The sequence below is a fragment of the Xiphophorus maculatus genome, chromosome 18 (assembly GCF_002775205.1).
Source record: "Xiphophorus maculatus strain JP 163 A chromosome 18, X_maculatus-5.0-male, whole genome shotgun sequence".
NCBI classification, from domain to species: Eukaryota; Metazoa; Chordata; class Actinopteri; order Cyprinodontiformes; family Poeciliidae; genus Xiphophorus; species Xiphophorus maculatus.
The window spans coordinates 11997963-12012227 of NC_036460.1; the positions used below are offsets into that span (position 1 = coordinate 11997963).

At 39.8% G+C, this 14265-nt stretch overlaps 1 protein-coding gene across 3 annotated transcripts; it reads right to left on the reverse strand.

Moving 5' to 3' along the window:
- Nucleotides 1–382: 382 nt before the first annotated feature.
- sidt2 (SID1 transmembrane family member 2) lies at nucleotides 383–14216 on the reverse strand. 3 transcript variants are annotated; one of them, XM_023350709.1, is made up of 27 exons: nucleotides 13395–14216; nucleotides 13183–13304; nucleotides 11822–11986; nucleotides 11669–11714; nucleotides 10260–10361; nucleotides 9858–9941; nucleotides 9587–9752; nucleotides 9270–9363; nucleotides 8552–8607; nucleotides 8367–8393; nucleotides 6679–6717; nucleotides 6522–6599; nucleotides 6322–6384; nucleotides 5920–6035; nucleotides 5456–5529; nucleotides 4988–5054; nucleotides 4835–4908; nucleotides 4632–4755; nucleotides 4317–4434; nucleotides 3776–3912; nucleotides 3536–3644; nucleotides 2562–2638; nucleotides 2392–2438; nucleotides 2205–2310; nucleotides 2013–2123; nucleotides 1227–1340; nucleotides 383–1116 (listed from the first exon to the last, which is right to left on the reverse strand). In XM_023350709.1, the coding sequence occupies exons 1-27, from the start codon at nucleotides 13713–13715 to the stop codon at nucleotides 1054–1056; spliced, it is 2700 nt and encodes an 899-aa protein (XP_023206477.1). In that variant the 5' UTR covers nucleotides 13716–14216; the 3' UTR covers nucleotides 383–1053. The 3 variants fall into 3 exon arrangements, with proteins under 3 accessions (XP_023206477.1, XP_023206478.1, XP_005804596.1); XM_023350710.1 differs by lacking the exon at nucleotides 8367–8393; XM_005804539.3 differs by lacking the exon at nucleotides 6322–6384.
- Between the last annotated feature and the right edge of the window lie 49 nt (nucleotides 14217–14265).

A 14265-nucleotide genomic window follows, 5' to 3' on the forward strand; every position in this document is an offset into this window, starting at 1 on the left:
GTTGCAATGGACTGATTTAGATCAAAGTATAGTTGTATTAAAATGGCTTAGTCAAAGTCCAGAGCAATATTAAATGGGAGAGAAAATTGCTGTTATGTGATCCAATCGGACAGCTTTTGCTGTTTGTAAAGAACATATTTTTCAGTCTGTATACGTGCAAAGTTGATGGACTTGAATACATAGATGCTCCACACATTTTAAGAGTTTTATCTTTAAGGCATTATGGAAAGCTTGCACCATTTTCCATCTACTTATGTTCTACTTTGTGTTGCTCCATCACATAAATTCCCAATATAGTACATTAAAGTTTGTGGTTGCAATGAGAAAATATGGGTAAATTCAAAGAGAAGGAATAGTTAATTAAGGCAATAGATGAAAACAGTCCCATTTGTGAAAAAGAACCTTTTATTTAGTAACCACTCATTGCAATGCTGGACAATAAAATCTACTTTTCGTACAGAACAGTGCAAAAAACTGGCTCCGCAGTCACACATACACACAAGGGCAGTCAAATAGTAAATACAATCATTTAAGGACGGCTAGTTTTAACAAGCTGACCAATCGGAGCACAGTGTGTGACTGACGTGATTAGAAACACGGAAGGCCACTGGCAGATTGGATGTGACTCACGCTCCCCCGGTTTGTAAACACACAACCTTGCAGAACCACACAGCATACAAAATGCATCGATCTCTGCTGTTTTGACCATAATGAGGACCATATATAAAAAGAATGGAGAAAAGAGTTCAGTGTTTGCATTGTTGTCTTCATCAGCAGCAGCAGTACGTAAACACGCAGAGCGACAGTAACATCGATGATAGCAGCAGGAGGACAAAACGCTTCAGGACCACTCCATGTTGACCCAGCTGTGGATTGGCACGCGAGTGTCCCCGGCCTGGCTCCGACAGGCGGAGACATGCTCACTGACCGCCTGAGGAGCATCAGGCTACCGGCTGTTTCTTTTTTCCAAACATGGACTTGATGCCGACAGAGAGAAAACAGGTGATAAGGCAGAGAGGATGAGCTGAGCTTTTCAAGGAAGACCCGACAGATTCAGAAGACGTAAATCTTGTCCCTCTGAACAGTGTCAAGGTCGTCGTCCATGGTCAGGAGGACCTATGAGGGGAAGACAAGAGGGATTCCAACTCCAAAATGTGTCGAGTGCTGCACTGGCTTTAAACAATCACCATTTTGTCCTGATTAGAAACAAGAAACAACGACCATACCAGGAAGGATCCAAACATAGCAATGGAGGACAGGAAATGCCAAATGTCGTGGTCGTCAAAGAACGACAGCAGGATGCAGTCTCTGTTGTGCTCGCGAGACTCTGCTGGAGTTTTCTGCGTCGGGAAAGCAAGGGATTTGGGTTGGTGAATCGATTATGAAAATAATTGTCAACTAAATGAGCAATCGATTAATCATTAACTGGTGAATACAGACTCAAAAAAGGCTATTGGCTGAAAAAACAACATATTCGGAGGAGAAATTAATCCAAAACTGGATTTAATATTTAAAAACTCTCCTTTGTCTGTAAATATGTTTTACTCAGAATTAAAGTAGCATAGTTTCAGTTTTATGTAGTTCCGAGTTCTGTTGAAAAAAAAACCTCTCAGCGTTGGATGTAAATTATTAATCAGTTTATCCAAACGATAGTCAACAGTTCAGCTCTGCACCGATGCTGAGTTGAGCAGCATCACTACGATGATGGAAGCATTTTTCCTTTGCTACAAATAATCAAGCGTACAACAGAATTTTAGCCAATAAAATGCTATTTTTTTATTTTCTAAAAGGAACTGAATGTTTTGTTTATTTGTATTTTTAATATATTTCTAATATTGTATAAAAAAAATCTGCAGTGCTAATTTTTTTACGATTGAGAATATCTGACAGAATAATCGATTTCTAAAATAATCATTAGTCGCAGCGCTAAAAAAAAATTAGACATTTATAGCCCTTTCTAGTGTACATCTTATTCAATCATACATAAATAATCTGATCAGTGTGTTGCTGACCTGCCAGGTGCTGAGTCCCTGGAAAAAGAAGTAGAGTGCAAAGCCCCAGACCACCGCCGTGAAGAGAATACACACCAATGGCAGACACTTGATTCTCTCACCACTCCGGAGCTGAAGCGACACAAAAAGGACAATAATCAAATATAATTTTGATATCTGATGCTGGCTGCGTTAATACACACGCACACACACCTTCATAATGATGTAGAAGGCAAAGTAGAGCAGCAGGTTGCAAATGGCGATGGCCAGCAGATATGAGGCAAAGTCACTGGGTCGCTCTATGAGGCCGTAGGCAGCGCTGTGAAGAGCAAACAGCCAATCCAGATGAAGCTCCAGATTATAGAGCTTAATCAAAGTCAGACACGGTGTGTTTACTTACAGAGACCAGTTGACTATATTGCCCATAACAAGTAGCACCATACGGTCCTGAAAGGCAAAGAGAGGGGGGGAAGGTGCCAACATTTATTAGTAAGTCCAGAGGTCATTAATAAATCTATCTTTAATTGTTAATGTAAATTTTTGCTGCAAAGTCTTTAGATCTCAACTCACAATGTACATGGGTCCACTGCACTGTCTGATGCAATCTGTGTAGATCACATAGACAATCCGGCGCATGACACCAGCATCTAGTGGACAAAATTACAAAAAGAGAATGAAAAAAAAAAAAAGACTTTTACTGTATTTAGTTGAGACAAATTACTGATTACTGGGTGAGAATTTTCAATGTTTAGTTTGCTGAAGAAAAAACCCACAGCTGTATATTATGTAATGCAAACACATTAGAACTAATCAAATGACCTTTGATTACTTTAACTGTCAGAATAAAACCTTTGCCCGACCTCAACGTAATCCTACATGTGGCTCACAAAGTGTGGCACAGGGACTTTGATATGGTTGGATCACAAACTTCACTGAGATCACTGATCAGAGGCATCAAAAGGGCAAAGGTAACTTTGGAGGAGCTGCAAAGAGCCACGACTCAGGTTAAAAAAAAATCTGTTAGCATCTGCTAATTGTTCACTCTACAAATCTGTTTTTATGGAAGAGTGTAAGACAGAAAGCAAATGCTGGAAGAAAGCTACAAATCCCACTTGACACAGTGTCACAGAACTGTGTCGAGTGACACAGGGAACATGAATGAAGATGCTGAAGTCAGATGAGAGCAAAACTGGCATGAGAAAATGGAATAGATGGATTCAAGTAAACCAGTTAGAAACTGTTAAAGACAAGTAAAACAGAGGTTCAACTTCAACAAGTGCAATCACATGAAATCTCAATAAAATGCTCTGAAGTTTATGATGGAGTGATAAAATGTGAAGTTATAGGAATAAATATTGTCATTGAAAACAGCAGTATCAAGCAACCCTTTACTTAAGACATTAATTCTGCTGTTGCACTTTTTACCTGAAAGTATTTAATGTTTGAACATTTTAAATAAAAACAAAACCTAAAACTGCTTGTGATTCTTTTAAGCAGACTCAATTTCATTGATCTTGATTCAGTGTTTTTTGCTGTGATCCTACCGAGTCGCCATCGGCCCATGTAGTAGAGCTGTGTGCTGAGGAGCAGAGTGGCCAGAATGTGGATCACAGAAAAAACGATCCAGAACGCCATGTTTCCTCTGCCAAACACCTGCAAAACAAAAACAAAATCAATTCTACAACAACCCACAATCATCAAACAGTGCTGCACACAATTAACAAGAGCTTGACTGCAACTTGTGTGAGGTGTGTGGGGGTGTGTTGGCGTGTGTGTGAGCGTACCACTCCCAGCACAGAGAAAAAGATGACAGCAGCCAGGCAGGCGTAGGCGGTGTAGGCACTGGCGTTGATGTCGGGGTGTCTCTTCTGGTAGAGCTTCAGCATGCACAGCCCAGCGATCATGTACATGAAGGATGTGTCTGTAGGGCAGCAGAATGACTACAGGTATTGTTCTGGAAAATATTGACACTGTTTTTTTTTTTTTTAATCAATTAAAATACTGGAAATGGCTTAAAATGCAACTGATTGTTCAAATGTTTTCTTAAAGTAAAGTGACAGACTTAATCTTCCTGATAAACTGTGACTAAACCCCAAATCAACCATTTTTTTGCCGATAAGCTGTATAAATCCATCTCACTCAGTCACAAACCCATGGCAAGTCAGGAATTAGAACTGGTAATGTTTCTACATCAGACTTAGTTCCACTTATTGTCAACTTTCAATGATTTACAGCTATCGTGTGTGGCGGGATCTAGAGAAAACAAACATGAAATAGCAACAAATAAATCCTCATGTGACTGGAGAGCAAAGATGCATGTCTCACCAAACTGGAAGTTAGTGTAGTTGGGACAGACATGATAGCACGCACTGAGCAAGCCCTCCATCATCAGAGCAGTTCCCATGGCATAATACACACCGAAATGCTTCGGGATGCCGCACTCCTGCAGAAGAAACAGAAAACGTGTTGAAACGACTATTTCAGCTCAGATATTACCTGTTTAATAGGAAGCGACCATAATAACATGTCACCTTTTGTGCTACAATATTAAACAGAACCTCAGGATGGAGGAATGTACAGCTTATAGCATCAACAAACATTTCCCTGCATCTAGCATCAGTTTGGTGGCAGGAGCCTCACCAGAGCGTTGAGGTCGTTGCGAACCATCGCCCGATTGTGTGTGACGTCTCTCTTGAGGACAATGAGGAGGAAGAGGAGTCCCAGCATCACGTATCCAAGGTTACTGAGGATGTTGTTGAACGCACTGCACACACAAGGTTTAACACAGCCAGCTGAGCATGTGTATTACTACTGCAATAGCGGAAGCATGAATAAACACACACCTTAGAGCTCCCAAAGGATGAGCACACAGGAAGTTGTAGTAGCAGATGTCCTGGTTTCCTGTCACATTTACAACCTGAAGACCAAACATGAAATCACCATGAGAATGTTTCGAAGGCCGTTTGAGCAGCCATGTTTGTTTATCACCAACGCACCGTTTGATATGTGATGACCAGCTGTATGACTGGCAGCGCGTAGAACACCGCGATAGTGGCAATATTCCTGAGGAGAGAATAATTATTAGAATGTGATGCTAATTATCAGTCTACATTTTGATCTATAAAATGTTAACGAGGTAGCCATGGTGACCAAAGTGTCATGGATGAAATAGTTAAATAATTGTCTCTTGGGACAATTTGTTTATTGCATCTTTTAATATGTTTCTAATGTATGAGAAAGGCTTAAGTAGTGAAATGAAAAATCTGCAGAATCGGTCAATGTTTATATCAGAAAAATCAATTAATAGTCACAAAAAGTTATTACTGAAATAATTGTTAGTTGCACCCATAATATCAACCTGTGCCAGATCCTCTCTAAGGGTTCTTGCCATGTGAAAATGTCCTGAGGATGTCCATAGTGTAAGAAGCCTTTGTTTCATAACAATGAACTTCTGGTGAACTCACCAGAAGTAGATTTGGTATTTCTTGCTGAGTATCCTTTTGTCTTTGCGAGCCAGGTCAGACACACACAGGTACTTCTGTGATAAGGAGAATGAATCAGAATTCATGAGGAGGGAAAAGAGGCAACACAGAAAGATGAACTCAGCCAGATTTGATGGTGAATATCAGTTATCACCAGTTTTAAGTCTTACAAAGTTTTAACTGAATTCAGATCTGGGCTATGAACATGCTTTAATCTAATTAATTCAAGCCATCGTTCTGTACTCCAACAAACTAGTGTAAAAGAATTGCATTCCTGCTGATTATTCTTTCTTTGGTTACAATTTAAAGGTACATTTCTGCACTGGATTTACTTAAGAGTATTAGAGTAAAGAGGGGTTGAAATGAAAAAAATAAAGCCATGTATTTTTCTTCCTTCCACACTACTTTCTGTTGATCTACAGCATGTCCGTGTTGATGATGTGCACCTTGGTGCGGACAATGTTTTTATCCGAGTCGATATCCTCCAGAGTGTCGTAGTCGTCCTCCTCCACAGAACTTAAAGACTCCTGCCTGCTTCGTGCGACGCTGTCCAATGATCGCTCTGAACAGAAGAGAGACAGAGAGATGGCTTAGCCGATTGGATGCAGACTGTGAGCAATTTGGTGATTGGATACGTAAAGGTATTGTCAAACTGATGCACGAGTGCTTAAATGCATCACAAATTTTTCAAAAAAAGAATTTGCAACTGAATCACTTCACATTTAATTTGGGTTGCATGGCATAATATCTGGAATAAAATATGAAATCTGGTGTGCGATTAGTACAGTGCTGATTGGTTTGGAGCAAATCTGGGGAGTGATTTGGGAAACTGCGTGGCAGGGTGTCACCAATGTGGATGGCTAAGTGATGAAGGTGATTGAGGAATGGTCGGCGTTTGAAAGGCTCCTGTCCTGATGAACAAACACAGAACAGCAGTGAGGGACCCGAGGTGCTCAGGGAAGCCGGCCACTCGCTGTGCCACAACAAAATGCTTCAGGGTGAGAATGGTGAGGTGAAAAATAACAGCTGTGTCTGTTGGAGCTCATACCCAAGTAGCCATAGTTGTTGTCCGTTGATGTGGCGCTGTCAGTGATGGCCTCGGAGCTCAGGGTGCTGCCGTTGTCAGCTGGCAGAAGAAAATGTGTTGATTAAACAACCTCCAACAAAGCTCAGAGATTAGTAACAGATATCAGCCCCCAACTCACCAAAGGAGCCATATTCATACGGAGAGGCTGGAGCTTTGCCTGTGACAAAGATAAACACATTTAAAAAGCCAGAAGAGACTATTTTAAAACAAATCTCACACATTAAACACACTGGCACTACTACGTTTCTCCATATCCCTCACTACTAAACACATGGCACATGAGCTGTTCGCCCAAAACACCCAAGATACAACAGATGTACAAACACATACAGAAGTCTGGACACAGAATTATTGTCGAGATTTGTTTAAAAGGGTCAAAAGTCTACAAATATCAGCATAGTTAAAAAAAGAAGAAGAATGCATTGCAAAAGTATTTATATTACAACCACGAACTTTAAAGGGTTTCTTTGGGGATTTTCTGGGACACACCAACACGAAGTAGCACATAATGGAGAAGAGGTAGATGAAGCAAACATGAATATAATGGTTTCTATTATTCAATATCTGAAAACATGTGGCGTGTGTCTGTCTTAAGTCACAGATTCTTAACACAGTTTAGATCTGGACGACTATGACATTCTAACACACTTTTATCTCGCCTCATGTGCCTCTTTAGACCTTCCACTGTGGCCTTCAATAACTTTGGTCATAAAATGATGATTAACTGAACAATATTTTAAAATCTAGGTAATTTTAAAAGATGCTAACCATAGCAATTCTCCAAAGAATGACAAAAATAGTGTAAGGAATAGTGTTCTTTACAAAGTTTTGTTCTGTCTTTTGGTTTCAAACCATGTGGCTTTAATGCATTTTTCCATGAAAAATTAACTTTCCATTGAAGGAAATTAATTAATTCATTGTATATGCAAGTTTGATCATTTTCTTTAACATAACCTCAAAAACACAATAAAATTGTCGTTTAATTAGAAATAAGATAATTTGTAGCTTTTGTAGCTCTGAACAAATTCTGTTTAGCTGGACTGGCAGGAAAGGCTCTCTGGGTCTTAAGCCATTCAATTCTTACTCTAAAAACTGGTTTCTCCCTTCTGATTTGTGTACCATGTTGCTTTTCTTCTCCCATCTCACATTTAGGTGCAAGACTGTGTCAGTGTGTCGCATACAATTTTAATAAAATTCTCTCAAGTATCAGATTTGTGCCTGAAACATGACGTGAAAAAAAATTGAGGTTTTGTTAAGTTCTGATTAGTGTTAGTTACTACAAACAAACTACTGGAGGGCACTTTATGTGTGACAGATGGCACAAAGAAAGTACAGTTTATGCTGTGTTGACTATGAACTGCAGGAATTGTGAGCTTTCTCATGAAAATCATGCCAGCAAACACTAGTGAACCAAACAGAAACACACCGAGAGGCAGTTCTGAACTCCAGACACGCATCAGCGTGAATCCTTTATCTCAACTGTAGTGTCCATAAATCTGCAGCATCGTCATAATTTTAATAGCTCCTGATAATGTGCATTAGCCATCGGTCAAACCTGTAAAGCACCGAGGAGAGCTTGCATCCTTATCTGTTTGAGGTCATAAAATGAAACTCTTGGAACTGTGCTGGAGTCATGCTAATGCACAGTTCACAGAGCTCAGCAACCAATCAGGCACTTTCTTTCAATAGAGGATGCTTAAACTCTGTTGAGGTTAGGAATGCAAGCTAATGCATGCAGAGCGACTGCAGACAAGCCAAACAAGTGTGAGAAAGAGCAGCAAGTGCACAAGAAGAGTGACGTTATACCGTCGCCGTTCTTCCCAAGAAGGGAGGCTGAACCGCACAGGGAGAGAAGGTCAAAGACACAATGAGTAACAATCACATTTAGAGCTGTATTTAAAAGAAAAATGTAGAAATTGGATATTTCAGATAATTATCAATTTGTAAGATAAATAAAAATAAAAAATGAAATCAGCTAGCTGCTTGGCTACCTGTCTCAGCAGGCGACATGTCAGGGGGGTTCGGAAACATTTCTCTCCTCTTCATTCTGCAGAAAAACAAAAATTATTAATTACATACATAGTTTCCTTCATTGTGTGCAGATTCACAGTCATCGATAAGTGATGACTGGAGACTTTCAGGTAATAATTCAACTCTTTGATCAGGTTTATCTCAGTGCAACAGCTAATTTCTGTATTTAGATGGATACAACTCATAACAATTGTGAAAAAAAAAACTGTACACACTTCCTGGCTATCTAGGGAAATAGAGGAGTTAGATTATTAGAGCTAAGACAACAGACACCAAAATCTAGAAAGAAACATATAGTTGTCAGACATCACCCAGCGTCTTCTGATTTTCTTATTAAAGTCAACTAAATGAATGTTGACTTTGTTTTCCAGATGTTATTGAAAAGCAAATCTTTCAGGTAGCCTTCATTACTGCAGTTCAGCGAATACATGCTGAGGAAGCTGAGTAATTATGATTTAGTCAGTACACTTATGTGTGTTTATGCCACTTACATTAGTGAGTTAAAATAAGGCATTCAAATGTTATTAAGTAGCAATAATTAATAAACTATGAATTACTTCTTCATGGGATTGAGCCAAAAATATATTTCAAATTTAAAATGTGATTTAGATCTCCATGAACTTATCAAGCAGTTGATTAACAGAAGCTTCTGGAGCTGGAACAAGTAAAAAATGTTACCGTTTGTTTTCCACGCAGGAAACCAGCAGAGTCAACACGTAGAACGACAGGAAGATCCCAAGACAGAACAGCATGCCTATCACATATTTCTCAGCTGTGAGGGAAAACACATTTTAAAGCCAATGAGACATTTGATTTTCTTGTCACACTTCCAACTATTATTTAGCAAAGCTCAGTATTTTGTCTAACAAATATAAAAGATGAAGATCTTGAATGTAGTTTACATGATGTATCTTAATATGTTGCTGTTCCATTAAGAATGGAGCGATTGTGTGCAACAAAATCTATAAATTGCTTTATTAATATATGTGGCTTACAGTTAATGGCAGGTGAGACCACCACGTTGATGTCCTTGGTGCGGTTACCAGCATCAATTAGTTTATCGGGTTGCAGGGGGTAGAAACGCAGCGGGCCACCGCATGCCTCATCCTCCGTTTTCACCACTACTACTACATAGAAACTGTTGCTAGGAAAATCTTTTCTCTGGATTAAAAATAAAGCGACACACGGAGATATTACATGTGATCTTTGTCACAATGATTGAGGAAAAATGATGTTGAATTTAGTGTAATGTTAAAAAGCAAATACCTGCACGGTGATGGCACCTTTTTTTGTCATAGTCTGATACATCCCAATAAAGGCCACATTGTTGTCCAGGTCATAGACTGGACACTATAAGGAGAGGAATGAGAAAATAAAATGCTTCCTGCATTCAAAGTTGCATTAAAAAAAAGATAATTTCATTTAAACGACAACAAAAAAAAACATTGAGAAAAACATTTTTCACTGTTTCGATAACATAAAATTAACGTTAAAACAGTGAAACAAAATTATGCAGGTGCCTCTGTGGTGACCTCAGTGGTCTAAAATGCTACAACTGTCAAAAAACACAAATGGAAAACATTGGGGGGAGTCATCTGCTGTGAAAAGGAAAATATAGAAAGGAGGCAGAGAAAATACGCAGAACGCATGGCAGCCCCAACTATATACCTGGATGTCCTGGACAGACATGACGGAGCAGGGGAAGTTCACGTCTGAGTTGACTTTGACAATGACAGTATCCACCCCGTCAGGAAAAACATATTTAAAAAACTGGGAGAAAAGAAGGAGAGGTAAACAGAGCTGTAGCATGATCCATGCTGGTAAGATTACATTTTATAATGTGGGACTCTGACTTTTTACAAGTGTTGCATCAATGAATAATAGACCTCCTGAATGCCATCATACAAAAACATTTTAACATGATTTTGAAAAAAAGAATAAGTGTTCTTATCCAACCATGTTTGGTTGAAGATGCAGCTTAATTGTGTCTTACACTTAAACCCAGAACCTGAAATGTTCAGGTTTCAGAACAGATATCTAATTTTTAAGTTCCACTAAAGATTGGATTTTAAGGTGGGAAAGTCACAGAAAACTGGTGGTTAGATTCACATGTTAGAGAACGTCAGGATTCACCTGGGAGCAAATTGCCAATTCAGGATTGACTTAAAAAAATAAAAGACTAATGAAAATGAATAGAAATATATTTTAAATATTATGACATGTTCAAGCATTTTGCATGTTATGACCTCTGTAATGTATGCTTAAATGACTATTCAACAAAGACCCATATAATACATTTTGGTCAACAGGACAAGCAATTAAAAATGTGTAAAGCAGTGGTCCCCAACCTCTGGGCCGCGGACCGGTACCGGTCCGTGGACCAATTGGTACCAGGCCGCGCAAGAAATAATTAAATACTTCCGTTTTATGTGTTGAGTCTGGAGGATCTTTTATTTTGAAAATCCTTTAACCGGATTCTGTCGGTTACGTCTTGTGCGCCAACATTGAGCAAACAAGCAGCAGAATGAGTTAGAAACAGCAGCAACAGCATCGGTGTTGGTCGTCTCGACGCGCACACCAACCCCTCACTTCCCCCCCGGTCCCGCAAATTACCGAAGTATTGCGTGTACATTTTTACAGTTAACTTTAGCGACATGAGGGAGTGATGTAGTGGTGACGTGTGGTTTATGTGCTCATCATTTCAGAAAAGAGTAAGGAGATATAGATTTAATTTACATTTCAGACATTTGCTTAGATAAAAAAAAATCACTACACTGAAGCTGCTCAGTGTTTTAGTCTTCTTAATGTATTTTTACTTCTTATGGTAGAGATTACCATTCCCCCTTGACCATAAATTAAACTTTTTAAAGTTTTTTTGTGTGCCAAAAACTCTACATTTTTCACACACAAGGACAGACACTTACATTGGGAAATGTAAGTTCCTGTCTTTTGTTTTTACTTGTCCTACATTCACTCTACCCATGCCAATACTTTATCTGTAGAGGACATTGCTATGACTGCAATGAATATAATTTTGGAGAGCGACAGTCATTATTCCAAACGTAAAGCTGGGTTACCTGAGGTTGGGAAGGTGATGCCGTGAAGCTGAATTTCTTGTCTGTCCTGTAATCGAGTTAAATATAGCATGTCAGGCATACCAGAAGCTGTTTGTTGACACTGAGACATAAATGCCATATCCATAGAGCTAAGATCTAAGTCATATAACTTACTGCAGGGTGAAACTTTCCACACGGCTCACTCGCAACTGGTAGTTTGTCTGCTGGCTCGACAGGGTGGACACGTCCACAAAGAAGTACTGAGTCTCGGACGCGGCTCGGGTTGGAGGCTGGCACAAGGTTCTGCCCACGTGTTTGTACGGGTACTTCCTCTGATAGCTGACACACAGGAACACATGCTGATAAACACAGAGGATAACAGGGCTTCTATTTACCACAAAGTTCAGCTTTGGGGTAAATATAAATGTCTTTTATTTTACAAAATGATGAGACATTTTAAATGACGCATAAAGAATATTTTCCAATAGTAGATCTTTAAGTTCTATAATATATGGATAAATAATTGACAACCAAAACCACCTTTGTTGCAAATTCCCATACAACACACAAACCACATTGTACAATGTGATGACAGATAGGAAAATATTCTAAAGTTTCTCATTTCCAATAACAGAGGTTCCTCATATCTGTTCTGGTGGCTCCAAGAGGAGGAACTGAAAGTTCAAGGTTTGTTAATGAACTTTCAGTTCAAGGCTCATTAACAAACCTTGTTGCGCCCTCGTGGAACTTTTCTGTCCACGAGGGCGCAACAGCAAGAGGGCGACAAGGCAATTCTGAAGTTGCACAACCAAAAGACACAAGACAAGGAAACTGCTGAGGGAAGCATAAAAACTCCCCCGATTACGCGAAACTACACGAGTGCCCTCTAATGTTTGTCCAAAATGTTTGACGTGGTTACACTGAAGTAATAATAAGTAAAATAAAAACCAGTGTATCCAAATGCCTTCAGAAATCACCTTACTTGTAAACGGAGTAGAGAAATTTAGGAAACAAACTGCAACATGAAGACCAATAAACAGCAGACAGATCAAGGATGACTTTGTGAATTGTTTACAGCAGAGCTATGATATGAAACAATATCCCAGAATCTGAACAACTTCAACAGGAAAACGTATGACACAACTGCAGACATCATTTGGTATGGGTTCCGGATTGATTGATATATCCAACATACAACTTTGAATGTATGTTGGATATCCAATATACAGTCAGAGTTACAATGGAATGGTCTAGATAAAAGCATATTCATACATTAGAACGGCCTAATGTACAGACCTGAATACTAAAGAGAATCGGTTATGAAGACTTTTGGAAAAACATTTATGAGAGGCACAGGTAGCGTTTACAGTGTTCTATCATATGACCTGAAGACATAATTATTTACAGAGATGATCTCTGTAAATAAAGTGGATGTCCTTAAAGAGTGCACTGTCTTTAAATCATGTTTGTTTTGGTGAAAACAAATCATCTTAGAGTTAACATTAAATAAACTTAGAAAAGTGAGAATTACTCACAGGCCTCTGAGAATGAGCGGGACTTGAAAAGACATCACAGCTTGCTTTTGCCGAATAACAAACAGAATAGGACTCTCCAGATACTGCTGCAGCACATCTACGGTCACACGCACCCCCTCTGTCTGAAAGTCAAAGAAAGGAACAAGGAAACAATTAAATCACCAAATCACTACCTGGACACCATATTCTAAGATGTAAAGAAGGAAACTCACCTTATTTCTGGAGATGGTGTGATTGAACGCATAGATGGTCTGGTTTTCGCTTGTAACCGTGTCATTATAGGTCATATCAAACTCTGCATCCTTGTGTATCACAAATTTAGCCTCTTCGAGTGCCCCAGCGCCACACACTAACTGGGTCACACAGAACCAGAACAAAGCTGCCAGCCCTGGTCGGATCCAGCGAGGCGCAGGAAAACAGCTGCTTTTAAGACGACATTTCCAGTAGCTCCTTAACACCATTTTGTCCGACACCGTCTTCCTCAACCGAAAACCGACAACTAAGCTTATTGCAGCCTGTATGGCAAAGCACATAAATAACCCCACCCCATCAAGGAGCAGTTAAACCGAGATGTCCTGATGAACTGGGCCACTTCCACACTGACAAAGAGCAGAAGCACCAGCCGCTGCAAGCTCCTTGACAAACTAAACACACAGCGAAATGTTCAAGCGACAGGCTTGTGCTCAGTCAGTTCGGCACCGACAACAACTTCTGAACTAGCAGCTGTGCCACCAGAAACACAAAACTCAAAGACGACGACGACGCAACCTCCTCTATCTGGAGAGCTGTGCTAACAGCTCGCAAGTTAGGACGCCAGGATAGAATCTCCGCGGATTCCAAGTCGGTTAGAAAGAGAGTGGGGAAACGGAACCGCGCATTACGGCTAACTAATTCTGCCCTCCGTCTTAACTCGTATTCACGTCCACGTTAAACGACGCCAGCACCAGGTGAAAGATATTTGTCGTCTAAAAGCTGTACACACTACGAAAAATCCGTTCCATTAGCTCGCCCCCCTCCTCCACGCTCTAACAGTAAACAAAACGCCACGCGACGTAATGACGTCACTGTGGAACACCTTCACCA